Source organism: Berghia stephanieae, chromosome 1 (genome assembly GCF_034508935.2).
Source record: "Berghia stephanieae isolate SIO BIC M18660-M18661 chromosome 1, UCSD_Bste_1.3, whole genome shotgun sequence".
In the NCBI taxonomy this organism is placed as follows: domain Eukaryota; kingdom Metazoa; phylum Mollusca; class Gastropoda; order Nudibranchia; family Aeolidiidae; genus Berghia; species Berghia stephanieae.
In genome coordinates, this window is record NC_088360.1 from 8,008,978 (window position 1) to 8,025,045 (window position 16,068).

Sequence of the window (16,068 nt, forward strand, 5' to 3'; positions counted from 1 at the left end):
TCATACACTTAAAGGGAATTCCATGTGGATCCAGAAAGCTCAGTTGGTAGAGCACTCACTTCATAAGCAAAGGGACCAAGATCAATCCTGGATGCAGTCGAGAATTTTTCCGACCCCCTTGTCAACCCAGCAGTAGTTGGGTCTGTTAGATTTGGCGTACTTTGCGATAGACTAGCATCCTATCCAAAGGGTAGCAAGCAATTGATATTGTCTGTTTCAAGCTTTAGAAACCGGGATAAACCATGGGACTTACAGCTCTGAAGAACAATCATAAAAACAAATCCAGTTTAAAAATGTGTAATAATAGCCGCTAATTATTACCCCGTTCTATTAGTAAAGGGTCTTGGCAAGTCATGAACTGATGGCATCTCTAAAATTTTAGTCCAGATGTTTTCTTGCACTGGAAGGCAATCCAAGACCACAATTATCTTAAATATGGAGTTGAGAATCGTCACAGCTGATAAAGTGAGAACCTCCAAGTCCAGCTAGGAAGATAAAAGAAAAAAATTCAACACCAACAAATTAACATGTTTGCTTCATAAATTAAGAGGAAATCTGAGAGAAAGGTAATAATAATGGGAGGACTTCCGTAGTGTCACAGCACGACTTTCAATTAGTTGAACTGTCCAATAAAGATTACTATCTAAAATAAGTTTCATTTTATAAGTGGTAGGATTTGTCTAATTTCAAAAACAATATTTGCTTAGTTGATTGTCATTTACGACTCCAGCCGATGCCATTATTACTTACTGTGTTTCCCATCAGTTTCGATATTGCAAGTGATGGCAAACATTATGGTTCATCAGGTTATAGTATTTTTAGTTAGGGCTGAATAAATTTTAAAAAGAAAAAAAAAAAAAAAAAGGGGGGGGGGGTTATTTGCCACCCCCCCCCCTCCCCTTCCCCCGATAATAAAAAAAAAGATCCCCTCTCTAGACGTGCAACCAATCAACAGAAGTCCTTCCATAACATTAGCAATACCTATTATCTCCATAGAGAACTATCATGATCACTTTAACACTCCTCAGCCAACGTTGCAACAAAAAAAACAAATAAAAAAATATAAAAATCAGTCATAACAGCCCACATCACATATATATATATATATATATATATATATATATATATATATATATATATATATATATATATATATATATATATATATATATATATATATATATATATATATATATATATATATAATGTAAAATTTCACTCACATTTTTTGCCGAGACGACTCGTTTCTGTGTATTTCTCACACTTCCTCAGTCGGCATAATCCATTTTGTCATGTCCGTAGAAAACTCCAAACTCTATATATATATTTACATAAATCAATTATAAAAATTTATACTTAATTATGAAAACTGATTTGCACCTCTGATTCCTGGCTTGGTTTTGTATTTGCTCGAAAAATGTTTCCAACAAATTTGAGCAAGTCCTGAACTGGTTTTTGTAACTTGTCACATACTGATCCGGAGTTGGAGATTACATCTGCATAGAATTTGATCTCATCTAAATCCTCTGCCTGAAAAAGAAAATTATGATACAGTTCACTCCGCTTAATCGCACATTGGTTAATCGGACACTCCGCTTATACGCTACACATTCCTGAAAAACTGAATTTTTGCTATATAATCACTCCGCTTAATCACACACCTTCTTTGCTTAATCGCTACACTTTAATTCCATCTTGATTGGAGAAAAATATTTTTAAAATACACAAAAAAGTAATGAATCGTTTGATTTGTTACAATAGACAACAATAGACGCATCAGCGGTGAACTGATATCTCAGTAGCTAGTGGACTCCGTTCAGCTACAGAAAAGACAATGCCTGGATAATGTAGATGCGGATGAGTCATCAGAGTGTGACTTACCACCCCTGACAAACATGAAAAACTTGACATGCTGAACAAACTACGCCACTATATCCAAGAAGACTGTTTGACAGATGACCCAACAACATTGGTGAGATTGGAAACAAGGTTTATAAACATCTTGCACAGAATAGAAAGTAATCAGCACTTCACGATAACTTTTCTTACAAACAATAATATCACATTTTGTTGTCGGTAAAACATGAAAAAGAAAAGAAAAAATATTAAGAAAGGAAAAGAAAACCAAAAAACAACTTCTAATGAGGCCATATCTTGAACATGACAGTTCTAAGCCTGTAGAAAATTCAGAGAGGAAGGTCCTACATAAATGGCAAATGAAAGCTGGTGCTTAGATGCTTTTTTTAAAAGCTTCTCCGCTAAATCGCACACTCCGCGTAGACACATTAACCTGAACTCCCGAGGGTGTGCGATTAAGTGGAGTCGACTGTATCTTGTTTATTTCTTTCACGCAGAAGAGGATGGTATCCATGCAGTTATTTTTGTCTGTATTAAATCTTAAGCCTAAATCAATCTTGTGTCCTTGACATATTGGGCTGCTATGAAGCGCTACAGTTGTCTATGGTAAGCTTCATTCTCTGCTGATTACTGCTATAAAACAGCAAAAGTGCTTTGAGCACATTTAGTGGATATTGAGCTATCTCAAAGCTCAAACTTTTCCGTTTCTAGTTTTTTTTTAAAGACCCTCCTTCTTGAAGTCCTCATTCCAGGGCAACAACGATCAGATGTAATTGTATTAGAAATATCTACATTATTCAATTTCTCTACCACATGAAATAGAACTTCAAAACTTCACATGCCCATTTTAACACGGTAGGTTATTCTATTAGATATGGTTGAATATTTGTCAATTTTATAGTCCATAAAATTGTACTTGCATACACTTTGACGCATATCACCCAAAACCGGAATAATGTGGTATAAGACCCTTCATTATTTTTCAGAAGATGCTTATTGATTCAAGCTAATTCAAACTTAAATCCATATATTTTTTACAAAGAGATATCCAATGTTTTAAAAAATGAGATAAGCATGGCAACGTTTATTAAAAGTGTTTACCTTGACAAGATCCTGAGATAAACGGTTGATGATAAATGTGACAATGCTCTCAAAGCTACGAGATACAGTATTTTTGATCAAGTCTCTGGTTTTATCTTCAGAATGGTTTTTGGAGGTCTTACCTATGAGTGAAACATGATTGAGAAAGACAATTTATACATTTTGTCCACAGCAAAGGCTTTTATGATTTTGTCCATATGTTGCAGTGAATGACATAATCAGTCGGATGGTGAAAAGGTTTGAATCGAGATATTGCCAAGTTTAGTTAGAAGGTCAATTTTTATCCAAAACGAGTTCTTGTCATAAATGATAAAATCAACCATTTTTGTACATCTTCAGGAAATATCAAAGCTTAATTTCACTTCTAAATATTTTTTACAGCTAGGCAAGTTGAAAAATTATGAAATTTGAGAAAAGTTGATGGATACCTTTCCTATACATCTGACCATAACTTCATGAAAAAAAAAAATCATCCGATTAACTTCAAATAAATATTAAAATGCTCTGGTGAGCATATTCTTTCAGAAAATGCAAATCCAAAATTTTCACCTTCCGACTGATAATGTCATGCACTGACACATAAGATTTCAAATTTTATTCTTCACAAAAATAAAAATAAATGATATACATAGCGCTTTACATGCCATGATTACGATCACAGCAATACTTCACATAACCAAATAAAGAATACCCCCTTCATCAATATAATATTCCCAAAAGTAAAGTAACACTAAAAAAGAAAAAGAAAATATCAGCACTATTTTCTGTGTTCAATCCAGTCTGCGACCATTCATACCTATTCAGACATGGATAGATGGTCCCTCTCAAAAAAGCGCATCTAAAAGCTTAAAATGTGCCTATCTGTCAATAATGTAATCATCATTATGTAATTGCTCGTAGAATGAGATGAGAATATAGACTTACTCTCCACTTCCCTGACAAAGCAATTCAAGAGGGCCAGACATGCATCTACATGTTTGGTGTTCACATAAGCCCTTGATCCAATATTTGACAACAGCACTGATATTTCCTTTAGCACAGATGCCAAGGGACAAGCCATTAACTCTTTTGGGTCACTTTGATCAGCTGTCATATCAGCAAACAGCAATAGCATCCTAGCTATACCAACTACTTCACAACCTTCAAAAACAATGGAAGCATCTGAGTCTGCAAAAGTAAGGAAAAATAAAATATAATATTACAGAGTGTTAAATAGAGACATGACAAAAACATGATGGGAAAAGTGACAGGTGTAAACAAAGAAGCGTGATTTCCATGTTCTTAAAATTATTAACATACCAAGAAAGTTTGTCAGTGAGTGGTATATTCCCATTCTTACAAACAATTATAACCATCCCAGAACAGTTTTGTCAATGAGTGTATTTCCAATGTTCCTTAAAATATTCAAACAAGCCATAATTTTGTCATTGAAGTGTATATCCAACGATGATCCTGTAAAATATTAAACCTAAAACAAGGAAGATTGTCGGGAGTGATAATATTTCAGATTTAAATAGAAATCAAACAACAAGAAAAGTGACGGTGTCATGAGTGTATTTCCATGTTCTTAAAATTATTAACATACCAAGAAAGTTTGTCGGAGTGTATTTCCATGTTCTTAAAATTATTAACATACCAAGAAAGTTTGTCAGTGATTTTCCATGTTCTTAAAATTATTAACATACCAAGAAAGTTTGTCAGTGAGTGTATTTCCATGTTCTTAAAATTATTAACATACCAAGAAAGTTTGTCAGTGAGTGTATTTCCATGTTCTTAAAATTATTAACATACCAAGAAAGTTTGTCAGTGAGTGTATTTCCATGTTCTTAAAATTATTAACATACCAAGAAAGTTTGTCGAGTGTATTTCCATGTTCTTAAAATTATTAACATACCAAGAAAGTTTGTCAGTGAGTGTATTTCCATGTTCTTAAAATTATTAACATACCAAGAAAGTTTGTCAGTGAGTGTATTTCCATGTTCTTAAAATTATTAACATACCAAGAAAGTTTGTCGAGTGTATTTCCATGTTCTTAAAATTATTAACATACCAAGAAAGTTTGTCAGTGAGTGTATGTGTCCATGATGCATGTGCACATGTGGATGTGCATGTGGCATGACTAAGTACAGAAATTTATTTAATTTTATTATATAAATTTTATAATTTTTTTAAAAATTAATTTTATTTTTATTCATTTGATTATCAGTTTTGACAGGAAAATTTGTTTATTATAAAACGTAGGTAGTGGACAAGCATACCTTTCCAATTATCTTGTTTAAGATAAGCCCTAGCATCAGTTAAAATAAGTTGCTCTGTCCACTTTTGCTGTATGTGGTCATTCTTGAGCCATTCCACCATCTTGTCCCATAGAACTGTTCCTCTCTGAAAACTTTCTTCTCTCTTCAGTTCAGCCACAATTTTAAAGAACTGGGATGGGGTCACAAGGTCCTGATGACACACAATCATAGCAATATCATGACATCTTTGGATAGTCAAATATACAGGTAAAAATTAGGATTAACATGTTCCTACTGATGCATATTCATAAAATTTCACCGGAAAAAAAGACCTCCTGCAATTCAATTAATCAAGGGAAAACTAATATACATATCGTCTTTGCATTTTGCTCTTTATGTATATGACCGATAAATAACAAAATAAGAGCATGTGACTAGCATTGCAGAGACCACATTTTAAATATCTCTTTAACAAAGTGAATATTTTGATAACTTCATTGGTTATTTCAAAATCATACTTATAAAATGAAAGCAACAGCCTCACAGAGTTTGTATCATATCATATGTGATACTAAGCTTCTAGAGGTTGTGGACTGTAAAAACAAAAATGATTATTACAGCTTCAAAAAATTAAAAAAGAACAAGATACCAAACACAATAAAAAGATGACGGCATTACTTAAAAACCAAGATAGTCTGTTGTCTATCTGGTTTTTAAGTAATGTATTTCTGTTTTTATTGGCTGAAGAAGGGTTTCAAGCCTGAAACATTCTGTATTTGGTATTTTTTTCCTTTCTGAAGCTGTTATATTCACTTTTGTTCATCATATCACATCAAGGTTTACAGCAGATTGACCATTGTCTTTAAATGCTCAATGACAAACAAGGTTTAATCAACTTCTACACAACTTCTTTGGAATTCAACGGTTTGTACAGTCATTTTATAGCAATGACTATCCCGCACAAATCTTTGGGCCTCTTTTTCGCTCACGAAGTGCCCAAATTCGCGACAAAATATGGGACGAAGCCGTTTCGTACATGCTATTTTTAAAAATTAATTACGACGCTGTTTATCGATGAATATGACTGAAAGTTGGCAAACAGTTAGAGAAGAGGTAATTTTAGATTATGTCAAGCGACAAAACTCGTACGATTACCAGAAGACCGTTAAAAATATATTTTTACTCTTTGGAGTACAATATTTCTAAAACTACAAAGAGGAGAGATTTTGTCGCTCATAAGGTTATAAATGCACATTTCTTCTATTTATATTTCAAATTTCATTTGATTATGATTAGTACTTTTCCCGTATTCTCAGAAAACATCAACCCAATTTGCATTTCAATGAGTGAAAATATGGAGACGGCCATTTTGCTCCACCATCGCGTGACATGAAAATGACCTGAGCGAGGCAAGGCTGCCAGATGGCCAGACTTTAACCTGACCAAATTAGACTTCAAAAGTGACTAAATAGAAAATCATATGGCTTTCAATATTAAGACTGGCCCACTTAAAATGAACTAAATTTTAGCAAACAGAAAATTGAATAGACTAGGATAAATGTCACTGAGACAAACATAAATGAATAAAATGTAAAAAAAGAAACAAAATTATATATTTGGCCACACACGTGGACATCTGGCAACCTTGTTCGCGACGACGGATGACACAAATCCTCGCTGGCTTTTTTAAAATTAAGGTATTGTTTCATTGTTATGTCATAGGGATAGTAGATTAACACACTCTCTCTCTCTCTCTCTCAAATAAATACTAGAACTAACATAAGCCATGGTCTCACGGGACTGATTGATAATAATTCAGCAGGCATTTTTCGTGTCATTTGTATGGGTTGTAGACACAAGATTACACTTTGGAAAAGTTCCAAATGATCAATATTATGTATATTTTAAAACAAATTTATAGTTGACACTAGCCATACAGCTCTAAAACTATACAAGTTAGAACTCTTCTGATGTCTTCATCATATTTTCTGATAAATTTTTTTGCCAAGTTTTAATATCTAATTCCACATATTAAGCGAGATACAGGCACAAACCAGAGTAAAACGCAGAAAAAGCGTCCCATATTTTCCGTATTTTTTTCTCTTTGTGAGTCATCCAAATAAATGACATCTTTGAAACTGCATAACTTTGTTATATATTAATGGATTTTCAAAATTCAAAAAGATTTTTACTCAGTGGAGATAGGGCTTTGATATAAGAGTAGTATTTCCTACAAAAATAGAAAACAAAAATTTTCATAGTCATTGCTACATTATATAAACAAACTGAAATCAGTGTAATAGTGATGCCATCACTTAAGAAGGTGATGAAGAGAATATTTCAAATATTAACAATCATGTCCTTTCAAATGTTATTTTAAAAGTGGTGGTGGGGAGGTGATACTGACAAATTTCCACTTTACTTTTGAGAAGATTTCATGACTTGTTTTAATTGCCAAAAGAATAAAAAGGAGACTGCACGAGAACCTAGTCAATGTTAGTTTAATCTAACATTTAAACAAGGAGGTTCACAAATGCCATGGGTGTAATCATCTAAAATCTGGCATCTTTTGAAGTCTCTGTATCATTTGTCCCAAATTGAGGTAAACTGACTTCATAATACACAATCTTCTTTTGAAATCAATTGAAGTGTATAACCGATACTAATCATTCATCATGATAATAAAGATTCTATAAAATTAAAAAACCTATGATCTAAAATAAAGCATAAATCCTAAAAGTAAGTGATTAAATGTCATGTTACAATGCACTGTAATCTCAAAATCAAAAGATTGCTTTAAAAATGTTAATGATTTCACCCACCAAATTTATCAAATTCATCATCATCTGACAGATGAAGCATTCAATAGCACCTCTAGTTGCTACCTCATGAGTAGTGAGGCAGGCCTGAATGATGTACCTTGGGGTAATGAATAACAAAAAAAGAGTTTAAAACGTGATTCAATATACATAGTTAAAAATGAGCATTGCCCATATTATAAATGTTTTAGCTACTTATGAATAGGTAGGTAAAACTTAATATTTACAAATCATAAGGCTCAAACATAAAACCACACGTAACATGGAGTTATCTAAACTCCAAAAAGAATACCTTTTTATTGTTGTTGTATTTTATTTGCTCCAATGGCAATGTTGAATAAACTCACTATAACATCAAAAGAAAGTAAAAGTTATTGAATAACCGACAATGACATTTTGTTAACTCTTAAAACAGTTCTTAAGACACAAACATTCTGTCCTAGTTCTTTTCCAATTTTCAAGGCAAACTAATTATTAAATGATTAGGATTATTGACAATGCAATAGTAATAACTTTAATCAATTTCATATATAAAATTCATAACACACAGACATCAACACGCCTCTTTTAAAAACTGTAGACACAGATTACATGAAATAAAATCTTGCAAGCTAACATTTTGAAAAATAAAAGACACAAAAATTTACAAAACACACACTTCAACAAATGAACGTCTCTGATTTTCAGCAAACAAACAAAAGATCACTATTTTTTTTATAAAACTGGGTTGGAGTTTTAAATTGTTTCATACTACCCGTGTTCAATTTTTGCCAACGAGCACAGAATTATGAGTAACTTGCAAATCTATTTTAAATTAAGGGTAATATCCTTTGACTAAAATGATTATTTAGAATATCTGCTAAGGCATAATGATCAGTCCTTAATTTGACCTTGCCTTGGGGAATCACCACCCGGCCACCCTATTGCCAGATTCACGTGCGCCCACCTACAGACTTGGTTACGGGACCAAAGTTATCATTGATGAGTCGTCTCAATATATGTTAATTTCCACAATAATATTATAATAATTATAAAAATAATGATATACATAGCACTTGACATGCCACAATTACGATCAAAGCAATAAAAATTAAAATAATTGAAATAGATAAGTGCCTGTTCATAGTAGCCTTTATTTTTTCAGAAAATACTGCAGGTTCTCCACTAGTAAAATCAAGTAAAAACAAACACAATATGAGCATTAAACTCCAAACTTTTCCAAATTTACTATTCACTGGCAGGTTTACTGTTCCAGGATTAGAACCAATTCAAGCTGACCTTTATGAAAACTAAAAAAATATATAAAAGATTCCTTTTTACCAGTGAAGAAAAAAATGAAAAAAAACAAAACAATATACATGCTGACTGTTAATAATCTATTACCCATTCCGTGATCAATAATAAATTGAAATAAAATGGTATGTTGATGATATTTATTTGCTATTTATTTCCAACCTTCAATTCTGAATGATTATAGAAAAAAAAAATGGTATGGAGTGTACCTGATCAATTCAAAGCATTGACTTGTCAGGATCGGCTGTTGGGGAATGTGACTCAAGCCTTGAAATAAAAATACAAGGGGTATTGATCCCCAAGTGTTGTTACAAATCTTTTGAAGCACGTCTGTCAAACATTCAACTGAAAAAAAAAAAAGATACAAGGAAAAAAATGCTTTTATTGTGAACTTAAAATACAACTGGATACAACAGCTAGAAGAATGGATACATAATCATACTGACTGCCTTTGGCAATCTTCCTAAAAGTGATAACATTTACACAGACTGGCACGGGCAAACAATATATAATTTACAATAAAAATAAAATATAACAAACAGAACAAATAACTCAATAACCTGTGTATGATAATAACACTGGAATGAATGAAGTATTGTTTATTTTTGGAACGGTTCAAATGATGAGTAAAACAACAATGTTTCCACCAAATATTTTAAACGTTCTGATGAACTTTAAACAAATATACAGGTATCACTGTTAAAAAATCCAATTCCTAGATAAAAGCCAAAATCGATATATCAGCAAAATAGTAAGTCAGACCACATGCTTAGCAGTGGAAAGGAACAAAATAAATTCAAATATTAAAAAATCCATTAAACGCTATATAAATGGTGTCAACGATGTAGATCTTTTTTACGAGAAATTTTGTATAAATAAAATATCTAAAATATTAAATGACCACTATCATCCACTAAGACCATCACTTATTATGTCAGAAAGAAGTGGTCGCCCTTTCTCTATTTCAACGAAAACAGAGAGACACCGAAAATCTTTTCTGCCGTCCAGTATTAGGCTTTATAACAACAAGCAATAATCATTTTATATAATCATTTCTCATTTTTACTTTTAAAAATATAAATATTAATTTATTAATTTATTTGTTTTACAATCTTTTCAATTTTCAATTTATAGTGACAGTTTTAACTATTATACAGTGTTGAAATTATTCATATCATAAAGTGCAGCTCTGGTTATAGAGCTGCTCCTTTTTTTTAATATATACATCCTATTTCTATTGTATTCTTATCTTATTGTGTAAATTATAACACGTCTGTACAAAAAATTTCCTTTTTGGGATGCAATAAAGTATTATTATTATTATTATTATTTATGTTGTTGTCAATGATCAAGGGCAAAACTGTGACCTTCTTAAGTTAAAAAATCAAATTCCAAACTCATGGGGAGGATAGGTGGAAATGGCCACTTACCTTTCTGATCCTGGCTTAGGGATTTAAACAAATTGGCAAAAAAGTTAACCAATGCTTCTCGCACAGGAGAATTCTTTTCAGATTGTGTGCCTTCATATCTGAGGACAAACAATTTTGAAACTTTTTTATAATCAAATTACAATTATTTGGCTCAAATTAATGCACTACTTGGCTAGAGAATGTTGGATATTGAAAGAGTGCTGGAATAAAGGAAACCAAACAGGTGACTTGAATTGTATGGCAAGGTAATGTTGGTCTATATGGCCTGCTGGCAGAAAAAAATTAAACATTATGCGCTTTGAGCATGTGAAACCATATTCAAATGTTATATAAATATAAATACTATGATGACATATTTACCTGATTTGACCTTTCTAAAGGACCATTCACACCAATGATCATCATTAATTTACTCTTAGTTCTTCTTTCACCAAAAATTGTAAGAATCTTAGAGAGCACAAACCAATTGTCAGAAGAAAAAAAAATTATATAGGTCGTTCCCTACTAAAGATCAAAGGTCATACTGTTGTATGTTTAATAATACTTTGTTAACTATATGAGCCCTATTCACTCTTTTTATCTATGATAATCATTACTTCCGTAAACATTTTAGACTGGCAATGAATTTGAGAAAAAATAAATAAATAAAAAATAAAAATCATTGTACCTCGAGTACAACTTGTTTTCTTGCAGATATGTGATCAGGTCACCTGAGAAAAACTGATGGAATATAGAAGAGATGTTGAGGTTATAGCATTTCTAAATGACAATGCTAATAAATCGATACATAATAATAATGCAAAATAAATAATTATCTTTCTTTAGCATCCTCCCCTCACCAAAAAAAAAAAAAAAAATTCAATTCCAAAGGTTTGTATGACAGTATTTGTATGATAATCTTACAGATATGGACCTAAAAGTATCCAAAAAGTGAATTTACTATATCTGAGCACTTGAGTGTGGTGTGACATTCAAATAAATATAAATAAATCAATACAATTCCCTTTATTCATTCCCAAGGGGAAATTCGTTTTTGGTCTATTCCACGGGAAGACTGAAATTACCCAGGCACCAGCAGCAGTGCAACGCTGCAAAGTGATCTAGGGCAATGTGACTTGCTCGAGGCCACTCAGTGTGGGAGAGAATTGAACTTGTTTTCTTCTGACAGGTACAAAACAAAGACCATACTCTTGTGACATGCTTACATTATTACTTTATGTGTTGTGTGGCACTTTTATTGAGTCATTAATTTTGATTCATACTAGCTTCATAAAAACCATTTTCATCCTACAGAAACACACAATTTCATGCTACATCTTTTGGTAAGGAAATCATTGTATAAATAATTGACAAATAAAGTAACAACCTGCTGGGTCATGGTAAGACTGGCATATTTATTTTTTACTTTTCCTGCTTCAGCTAGTCCAAAAATACAGAATCAATATAATTTCTCCCATAATGTCTTTAACAATTGAGATGTATAAGAGTTGGTAAGAATACAGGATAAAATAATTGATAACTAGACCTTTGATTAAAGAGATGGCAGGCATTTACAGAAGAAAAAAAGAGAGAGAGAGAGAAAGAGAGAGAGAGAGAGAGAGAGAGAGAGAGAGAGAGAGAGAGAGAGAGAGAGAGAGAGAGAGAGAGTGATAGAGAGAGAGAGGGGGGTGGGAGGGAGAGTGACAGAGAAGGGAGTGGGAAGTCAGAAACAGATGGAGAAATGATGGAAGCGATTTTTAAAAAATGGAGAGGCAAATTGGAGTTTTCAATATTTATAAATGGATATAATCATGAACATGAAGAGTAACCATCTGTTCGGAAATAGAATTCATTAATCTGATCAAAAATGAAATAACCAAACTCACTTTTAATTGCCCTTGCTCTACAAAAGGTACCTCTTTCATGTCAATAGTCAAAAGAGTCAGCGCTCCCCATCTTGACAAAAAATGACTTTCATGGTGAAAGCTTCTTGCAAACATGGTCATTAGCCATGACGAGTGCATGAGAGGTAGATCTGAAAGCAAATTGTAAACATTCATAATCAAAACTGTCTAAACACATAACAAATGTATTGAGCCCTTTCCTCTCACCAACAGCTGTGTTGAGCCTATCAAAAAAGTGGGAGAAATTGGTATGGTGATTAACTTAGCTAAAATAAGAAAAGAAGGAGACAACAACAACGAAAAAAAAATCATTGCAAAGAAACAATATAAAATGTCATAGAACTAGATATAATAGCAGTGTTATGTAAACATCAATCATAGAATACAAACAAAAAAAAAAGCAACAATTTGTTACTAACCTTTCTTCGTCCCTACGATTTGTAGAGAACATGCAGATATAAGTGACTTTACTCGAGGTAGAACGGGTTTTATCACATGGACCTGGGTAAATCAGATAAAACTAACATTCAAAATTCGATTATCGTAAATTGTGCAACAAAAAAAATGCCACCAACAGCAAGTGCTGCTGATGTTACAACTGTTCTTTTATTACCACAATCAGCATCATCACCACCACCACCATTACAACAACTATTACTACTACTTCCATGGCAATTATTACCACAATCAGCATTATCACCACCACCACCATTACAACAACTACTACTACAACTTCCATGGCAATCATAGGAAGCCTACTTAAAATCAACTCTGTTGACAATGTTCAATGCACTTCACAATGCTTCACATTATTCCCAAGTCGACTGTATGCATTCAAATTTCCATTCCATAAATACAGATCTTGAGACATCCTTTTTTATACTTGAACTCATACAATATTGCCAGGTAATCACTCTTTTATACATCTTGTGACAAAATGCCTAACTTATGAATTCAACATCGAGGCTTAAGTTTTCTATAACCATCATTCTCACAATCAGTGAGCAAGCTCCATATTAACTGACATTATTTTGATGAGTGGGTAGAGACAAAACAATTTCATATGTGTGTAGTGATCTTCGTGATCTCTGTGTTTGGCAGAATCGATGGATATAATTCACGAGAAAAAGCATTAATTGAAAAGCAACATTTTACATTTAGAAAGAATTCTTATACGACTTGAGAATTAAGTTGGTTGGCATTTAGATGATTAGTACTGTACTATAATATTAATAACAACATTAACAACAACAATAATAATAATAATAATAATAATAATAATAATAATAATAATAATAATAATAATAATAATAATAATAATAATAATAATAACAATAATAATAGTTACATCAATAATATCAATCAAAAGACGGAATAGATGTCATAAAAAGCTAGTTTTATTTGGTGGAATCTTCAGATTTAATACAACTGCAGATGACCTGTTACAAATGTCAGACATGAAAGCTTTAAATCTCAGGGTCATAATTTTTTTTCTCATCCAGGGGAAATTAATGTTAACCTCCGTGTTCATGTCCTTTTTGAGGGAAGAAAATATTGAACTTCCAAGTTATTTAAAATGACATCCACAATAAAATAATATTCAGACTTACTTGCTTTTCCTCCAAAACTTCCATGACAATGATGTAATCTTCCCAAATAGTTGATAACGCTGTTGAGAATTCAGGGTGCCACCAAAAAATATTCTGACCTTTCTTATCAATATTCTGCTTTCCATTCATCTCATCGCTCCCAAAATCCCTGCTTGCTGCGTTGACAACACAATCATTCTGATGGCAGGTATCAACAAGCCTTTTGAGAAGGTACATTGACATTTTTCTATGACTTGGTTCAGCGGACAGCATTCCAGACTGCACAATCAACCAAAATTCATCATTTAAATGTGAGGACAAGGAGCGCTCATTCTCTATCAATTTTTCAAGAGGAAAAAAACAATCTTTGAAGCTGTAAAATACAAACAATGACTGCCAAAGTGATTCTTTATCAAAACCTCCATCAACGCTGATTAGCAGCGGTCTGGTGAACCTTTGCCAGATGTCTTGAAGAATCTTTTCTTGAAGGATTTTTGGACAAAAAGACAAGAGTTTCACAATTGAATTTATTGCTTTACTGAAATAAGCATGCGTCTCTGAGCTTGTAAGAAGGATTTTGAATAAAGTGTTAAGAAACTCCTCCTTGTCCGTTCCAGCTTTTCTCAGAACTGAGAACACAGAATTCATATTACATGGTTTACTATAAGACACTTGAAAAAATTCCAAAACAATTAACCCATTTAATTTCTCTACTTGGCGCTCATGGAACTCAGCATCCTTCATAGAAATGATGCAATTTTGCATTTGATTTAACAACGTGGCTAATGGTACCATTGTCTGTATCACAACTTTACAAATTAAAGACTCATCATCAAAACTACCAAGGCCTGCTATAATGCATTGTAATATTGAAGACAATGCTATTTTCCTCTCTGAATTTATTTTACTGGAGTCTGGGAGTGAGTGTAATGAGTAAAACAAGGGAAAACAAATGTCCTTGATTGTGGATAAAATGACGATGTCTTTTTCTTGACTGGAAGTTTTATCTGTCACAGAAAGCAAATCGGAGAAGGAAAACATCTGTGCTATGGCATCTAGTGTAGCAGCGCAGTCTTTAAGTTGAGAAAAAGTCAGAATTTCTGACTCCTTTAATAATCTTTTCACAGGATCAGTCATACAACTGATGACCATCAGTTGTGAAAAATCTTGTGACGACATATTTTACTTTCAAACCTCCTTGCAAATGATATGAAGATGGCCTGTTAATAAGAAGAAATAAAAAAAATACATATGAAATGCTTATTTTTTCTTTTTTCAAATCATTTCAGAGTAATATCAATAAAACACTTTACTCATCCCCAAGGGAAATTTGTCTTGTGGTTCTATTTCGAGGGATGACTGGGATTAAAAAGTGAGCTAGGGCAATGTGACTTGTTCACTCAAGGCCAGACAGTGTAGCAAAGAATCGAACTCAGTACCTTCCGGGTAGAAAGTAAAAGTAAAGCCCTTACCACTGTACCACACTGCCTGGACCATTATCAGTCAGTATTCAATATTCTACAAATTGAGTAGCACTCTTCCCAAATGCCAAGACACTGAGATCTAACCCGGGTGCAGTCGAAATTGTTTTCTGACACCCCTGCCACCAAGCAGTGATTGAGCTGCTGGATCTGTACAATCTGGTGAAAAGAACTTTGCCATATAGACTTACGTCCTATCCAAAGGTTAGCGAGCAATTTCTATTCTCCGTTTCATGTTATAGAAACTGGAATAAACGCTGGCTCGAGAGGACTACTTTTTAAAAATATTACAATATTATATGATGATGACAATAATAACAATAATAATAATAATAATAATAATAATAATAATAATAATAATAATAATAATAATAATAA

At 32.7% G+C, this 16,068-nt stretch overlaps 1 protein-coding gene across 4 annotated transcripts in view; it reads right to left on the bottom strand.

The window, feature by feature from the left end:
- Window positions 1-16,068, bottom strand: part of LOC144967170 (tRNA (guanosine(18)-2'-O)-methyltransferase TARBP1-like) — a 55,041-nt gene that overhangs the window by 16,851 nt on the left and 22,122 nt on the right. For all 4 annotated transcript variants that reach the window (XM_078904109.1, XM_078904081.1, XM_078904101.1 and 1 more), the window contains exons 2-13: window positions 14,231-15,429; window positions 13,040-13,121; window positions 12,603-12,751; window positions 11,405-11,457; window positions 10,738-10,835; window positions 9,517-9,652; window positions 8,018-8,114; window positions 5,217-5,406; window positions 3,883-4,125; window positions 2,959-3,080; window positions 1,381-1,530; window positions 322-485 (exon numbers count right to left, since the gene is read on the bottom strand). In XM_078904109.1, coding sequence (XP_078760235.1) covers window positions 322-485; window positions 1,381-1,530; window positions 2,959-3,080; window positions 3,883-4,125; window positions 5,217-5,406; window positions 8,018-8,114; window positions 9,517-9,652; window positions 10,738-10,835; window positions 11,405-11,457; window positions 12,603-12,751; window positions 13,040-13,121; window positions 14,231-15,388 — 2,642 coding nt within the window. In that variant the 5' untranslated portion in view covers window positions 15,389-15,429. The remainder of the gene's footprint in view (window positions 1-321; window positions 486-1,380; window positions 1,531-2,958; window positions 3,081-3,882; window positions 4,126-5,216; window positions 5,407-8,017; window positions 8,115-9,516; window positions 9,653-10,737; window positions 10,836-11,404; window positions 11,458-12,602; window positions 12,752-13,039; window positions 13,122-14,230; window positions 15,430-16,068) is intronic.